Source organism: Mugil cephalus, chromosome 14 (genome assembly GCF_022458985.1).
Source record: "Mugil cephalus isolate CIBA_MC_2020 chromosome 14, CIBA_Mcephalus_1.1, whole genome shotgun sequence".
NCBI classification, from domain to species: domain Eukaryota; kingdom Metazoa; phylum Chordata; class Actinopteri; order Mugiliformes; family Mugilidae; genus Mugil; species Mugil cephalus.
Genome location: NC_061783.1, coordinates 24784325 through 24791063, shown reverse-complemented (window position 1 = coordinate 24791063; position 6739 = coordinate 24784325). Strand labels below are relative to the sequence as shown.

Genomic DNA, 6739 nt, shown 5'->3' with positions numbered 1-6739 from the left:
CTGGAGAGGGCTCAGCGGAGAAAGGAAAGAAAAGCCGCTTTACGACCAGTACATACAGTCAATGCTTTACGACAGTGGGAGGAGCTGTGGACGGAGGTGGGTGGGGTCAGAGGTCAGGGGTCATGGACTAAGGAATGACATTTCTACAATAATAATAATATTAATAAAAACGATATCAAAATAATATCTGACGGCATTCAATAAATGCGAACATTTCTAGCGATCCTGTATAAAGAAGCGGTTAAATGCCAACCCGGTCTCACAGTGGATGTGAAACTGTCACGAAAATGTATCTATTGTTTGGTGCCTGTCGATTTTTCTCAAATTTTCATGCCGCTCGAAACGAATTTCAAACTGATGTATTTCAATTGGAAGTTATTTCGTGAGGACGACTGTCAATGTGACACTGCGCAATGAAGAGGTTTGATTTTATTTCATTTAGACTAGATTTGTAATGGTCTTATTTCGGTTTTTAATGTAACGTCAATTTTGCTGCAGGATTCGGCACTTTGAGATTCGAAAAAAAAATTAATGGTTATTTGTTATATCGGTCTCTTATACAGGATCGCTAGAAATGTCCGCCTTTATTGAATGCCTTAAGATATTATTTTAATATCGTTTTTATAATATTATTATTATTGTAGAAATGTCATTCCTTAGTCCATGACTCCTGACCTCTGACCCCACCCACCCACCTCCGTCCCCAGCTCCACCCACTGTCGTAAAGCGGCTTTTCTTTCCTTTCTCCGCTGAGTCCTCTCCAGGACAGGTAGGTTGTCTCTCTGTCCTGCTAGTGTTTTGTGAGCTAATGCTTTACTTTGCTTACATGAAGCACATCGTTTACATATTAAAGCAATGATTTCGAATGGTTTCAATCATTAAACGCAAGATAATGAAAACGATCTAATTTGTGAGTTAAAACTAGCCGTGTCTGGTAACTTTCGTGTAGCTAGTTTAAGCCATCTACGGGTAATCTGCGCTGCCTGCACGATATGCGGTAACATAATGTCTCATTAGGCTGCTTTAAAGAAAAAACGTGATCTGCTTATGTGTTTTCAATCAAACCTTTCTGCATAAAAAAGCAAACCCAGCTAGAGCACTAAAGATTTGCCTCTGTTCTTCTTGTAGTTGCTGTCAAACCATCTCCTGACCTCTGACCCTGAATCACGTCACCAACCCAAAGGCACTTTTAAGAGCCACATCTCTAGGACCACGCCGTGCCACTTTTGTGGCCTGTTTCATGTGTTTCATGTGTTTGTGTAATGTGCTCAAAGCGTTTATGATCATTCTGATTATGTGTTGTTTTAAATGAAAATAAAGTGAACTAAATGCTTTCCTTTTGTCTTTACTGTCCAGGCTCTCATTTCATTGTGCCTCACATTTGTTTATAATAGTCTTATATCCACAACACCTCATTTGCACTAATTTACCTAAAGCTGACAAATAACACCTATGATATTAACATTGTGCATATGGGGTAAAGATGCCAGACTCAGGACTTAGTTCATTGCACATTTTAATTACTCATAGTAACTTATATCTGTTAATAATAGTGTCATATTCTCGTCACTTTACTTAGCGCTGACAAATAGCACTTATGATATTGCATAGCTGTTTATAACAGTGTGCTGTAGGGAGATGTATACATTATTATAACTTTATTACATATACTTATAACTACAGATATAAAGCACTATAGGTGAAGTCAAAACTTACTATGCACATTTAGCAAAGCAAAGTAGTTATGATGCATTATAAAATGAACAAGTGACTAGGCAGATATTGACATATTTATAATGCACTATTCAGATTAAAATTATAATCATTCATAACCAGTTGTCATAGTGCATCATGAAGTTGGTTATGACGACTTGTGAATATGTATAGATGGTAATAATGACCATTATGATGCTTTATAGACACTTTATAAAACATTATGAGTGCATTCATAGGGCATTATAAATACAACCTTCATAGAAAGTGTTACCGAAGTTTTTAACCAACGTCTGGTTTGTGTGTTCAGTGAACTGTATCAGTCTCTGCAGTAGCTTCCAGCTGCAACAGTCACTTCAGTTTCTGTTCAGTCTGACTGAGGGAGGTTTTTGTACGACGCTTTTTCACTGTGTGAACACACTCTGACTGTTGATGTTATGAACACTCTGACAGTAATAAACTGCTGCATCTTCAGTCTGGACTCCACTGATGGTCAGAGTGAAGTCAGAGTTTGATCCACTGCCTGAAAAACGACCTGGAATCCCTGATGCTCTATTGCTAGCAGCATAAATGAGAAGTTTAGGAACTCCTCCATCTCTCTGTTGGTACCAGTGTAAATAGTGGTTGTTGCTCCAAACATAAACCCTCTGACTGGTTCTACATCTGATGGTGATGGTTCCTCCCAGACCAGAGGCCACTGCTCCAGGCTGAGTCACTGTGACCTGGCCTCTGGACTCTGAGGATACAGAGACAAAAACATAAAGCAGCTTGATGGTTTTGTGGGCTTCATTTCAGAGGGACGGATGTTGATAGAGGAGAGGAGTTTGATTCTCTGGACTTTACCTGTGAAGCAGCAGCAGAGGAGAGTCCAGATGAGGACGCAGATCAAAGTCATGTTTTTGATGAGGAGGATTTCTGTGGCTTCTGTTGTCATGAAGGACAGCTGTCAGTCATCCAGTCTTCAACTCTCAGGACTATAAACTCTCCCAGAGCACTGGAGCATGGTGCTGCTGATGCAAAGTCACTCTCTATGGAAATGCTCTGACTCTTTTCTCATGTGTTCTTCCATTTGTATGGTTATATGGTCAGGTGTAATTTAAATTTGCTTAGCTGTAAGTTTGTTGTTTTTTTTTATTCTCCTGATATTTATTGAATGGTGCATTTTAGAATAGAATTGAACAGAAAATCAACATAAGTAACAGCAGCAGTAAGAGCAGGGCCAAAGGAAAAGGAAGACTTGTAATATATATCAGACTGTATTAACATGTATGTCTGTGCAAAAGAGCTGAGTGGTGGTTGTTCAGAACTATGTACAGTTGACCTGACATCTTCACTATTTTTTTTTAAAAGGGAGCATTTAAACATTTAATCAGTGGTGCTGTACAGTCTGATGACTGTGTGGACAAGAATCTCCTGAACCTCTCAGTCCTGTAGTGTAGTGAGAGAAGCCTCACACTATTGCTGCATCTCTGCTCCTCCAGGATGTCATGAAGTCCTGTTGTCCAGGATGGACGGTGCTGTGTTGCATGTGCCCCTCTCAACAATAGTCTCCAGTGAGTGTCCAGCTTCCTCCCATTCAGAGACCCAACCTTCTCAACCAGTCTGTCCAGTTTCTCAGAGGTCCTTTGAGTCATACTGAGTCATGATCAGGAGTAATCAAATCAATCCTGACCTTTGGATTTGTGACTCCAACAGGGACTTATTTGGTGTGAACCATAGTATCAGCTAGATATTGATGTGGTCAGTTCAGTAGTAGAGGAGGTTGTTAATCAGCTTCATCTGCTTTGGTGTTGATTACCAACAGGTCCACTAGAGGGGCAGCAATAAGATGAACTCCTAAACAGGAAGAGTTTTGTATTTATCTAGGGTCAGTGTCACTACTGGTAGTATGAGGTGATACCTGGACCCTACAGAGGCTGAACAGGGGGTCCAACTCTGTCAGGATGGGACATCAGTACATGCCATAGTCTGAAGGTTTGATGTGTCCAAACCAGGTGAGTTGTAGTATGGCTGCTGTAATGTGATCATTGGTACATTAACTGTCAACTCATTAGGTTTTGAACATTACTACATACAATTACAGGAACTCGCTCACAGTTTGTGAACAGGTCTGATTAATCACCACTCACAAGGTTTTTTCTGGATGGATGGATGGATGGATGGATGGATGGATGGATGGATGGATGGATATTTAGATAGATTACTTTCTCATCCTAGCAGTTCGGTATTTGAATACAATAAAATACAATAGAATAAAATGCTGAGATATAAAAATAAAAGCAAAGATAAAAACCCAGAATAGGACAAGGACACTTAAAAAACACAAAATACAAGATACATAGGTAGATAAGGTGCAGTGGTGATGTTATTGTAACTAAAAAGTATATAATAGTAGTATAATATATATAGTATATAATATGATATTATATAATGATAATAAGAAGAATATATAATAATACCAGTATATAACAGTATATGGTACTAATAATGGCAGCAGCATCAGCATGTAATAATAACAATAATAATAATAAGAAGAAGAAGAATAAGAATAATGATATACACAGAAATGTGTCATATGTGCAGGGTGAGCATACGTACATAACTACACTATATAATATGCAAACATGTATTAATCCAAGTATATATATATATATATATACACACACACACACACACACACACACACACAAGATAGGATATGATACATAGTATAGGTATAATATATGCATATAAGTACTTGACTATACAATATACTTGAACTGCAAAGGTGTCAGGTAGATTAGTGCAGTTCTGTGATGGTGGCTCTGACAGAGGTAGATGAGTTGTAAATACTTTTTGCAGTTGGGAGAAACGATGTCTTGTATTGTTCCTTAGAGCAGCGGGTTGAATGAGTCTGTTGCTGAAGCTTGTGTTATTTTAAGATTTGTATTTGTATTATTCAAACCTCTGTTGTGTAGTTTCAGCTGTTTATCAGTTCCTCTTCAGCTGAGGGAGGTTTTTGTACGACGGTTTTTCACTGTGTGAACGAGCTGTAACTCTGCTGACAATAATAAACTCCTGAATCTTCAGTCTGAACTCTACTGATGGTCAAAGTGAAGTCAGTACCAGATCCACTTCCACTGAAACGATCTGAAACTCCAGACTGACGAGATGAAACAGAATAAATCAGGAGTTTAGGAGCTTCTCCAGGTTTCTGAAGGTACCAGTGCATAGAGCTCTGACCAGCATATTCACTGGCTTTACATTTAAAGTTGACAGACTGTCCTGGAAGAACAGACTGAGATCCAGGAGACTGAGTCAGGATGACTTGTCCTGATGAACCTGGAAAAGATGAAAAAGAGGAGAAGAGTTATTGAGACAAATCCAGCTTGGAGTAAGATGATCAAGATCCAAACAGAAGAGGATGATTTGTTGAAGATGGAGAATAGATGGAAGAAGATGAATGCTGCTTGCTTCAGTGTTTCTCCATCATTGTGCTCAACCTGGTTGCATCCTGAAGCAGCAAAGTTTTCAGCAGAGAGTCTCACCCTGAACAAGGAGCCCCAGGGTGGCCAGCAGTAGAGTCAGTGACATCATCATTGTGCTGCTGGCGTGTCAGTGGCTCTGAAAGGCCTGGACAGCCATGATCAACACTGGCCTCTTAACGGCTGGGAGCAGAGAGGCAGGACACATATGCAAACACACAGAGTCAGTCAGCTGCAGCTGGACAACACATGGCATCATGCTGTTTCCCTCTCACTGTTAATACTCCACATATTTACATATTCACATCATGACATGTGGAGGATATTGATGGTGTGCTAGGAAACTGATCCAGTGACTTGTGAACAACTTGGTTCTGGAAGATTCTCTTTGTGATCATTCTTAGTGAAATTAATATTAATGGCTGAATGATTATTGGTCACAAACATTCATGATGTTGATCTGTGTCTTCAGTTTGACTTTTGATGGGATTTAAGAGAGAAAACTGTGATCCAGCATGAAGCTGAGGTCAAAGGTCATCATTGATTTATCTCTTGGTGACAGTTAAATAGGAGTGAGAGTCAGAAAATCCACCTTGACTTTGCATGTGATTAATGCCTGCCTGAGATTTGGTGGATATAAAATGGAAATAATAAAAATTGACACTGGGAAAATATCATCTCTATGATTATTCATATTTTGAGTAACTTCATTTTTGACTTATGATAAATTATGTCTTTTAATGTGTAGTGTGTCATCTGTATGAAGTTTTTAACCAATGTCTGGTTTGTGTGTTCAGTGAACTGTATCAGTCTCTGCAGTAGCTTCCAGCTGCAACAGTCACTTCAGTTTCTGTTCAGTCTGACTGAGGGAGGTTTTTGTACGACGCTTTTTCACTGTGTGAACACATACTGACTGTTGATGACATGAAAACTCTGGCAGTAATAAACTGCCGCATCTTCAGCCTGAACTCCACTGATGGTCAGAGTGAAGTCAGAGTTTGATCCACTGCCTGAAAAACGATCTGGAATCCCTGATGCTCTACTGTTAGCATTATAAATGAGAAGTTTAGGAACTCCTCCATCTCTCTGTTGGTACCAGTGTAAATAGCTGCCAACAAAAACATCCTGACTGGTTCTACACTGATGGTGACGGTTCCTCCCAGACCAGACCTCACTGATCCAGGCTGAGTCACTCTCTATGGAAATGTTCTGAGTGACTCCAACATGGACTTGGATCACTTTGATCATGATGTTGATCAATGGATCAATCACTTCATTCTTGGATTGATCAGGAACTTGTTGAAAGATTTTACAATTTCCCTTTAATATATCTTCTTTTAAAATATCTCTCGTTCTTCGTTAATTTTTGTATCAGTTTTTTTTTTTAGATCAGTCAGTTATTAGTATTGATCTGTAGTTATATTAACATGTTATACATTTGGGTTTTAGTTGTTTGAACAAATAAAATGTCTTTCACATGCAAGTTCTAATATTACCAGTTCTATCAACATTTCTGTCACAAAATTCAATGAAAATCAATGTGACATTTTAAAAGTAATTTA

The 6739-nt window shown here is 38.9% G+C and overlaps 1 gene segment (V, D, J or C); it reads right to left on the bottom strand.

Moving 5' to 3' along the window:
- Positions 1 to 4712: 4712 nt before the first annotated feature.
- Positions 4713 to 5292, bottom strand: LOC125019783. The segment is given in 2 exon segments: positions 4713 to 5034; positions 5241 to 5292. Coding segments are annotated over 2 exon segments (360 nt in total).
- Positions 5293 to 6739: the final 1447 nt, after the last annotated feature.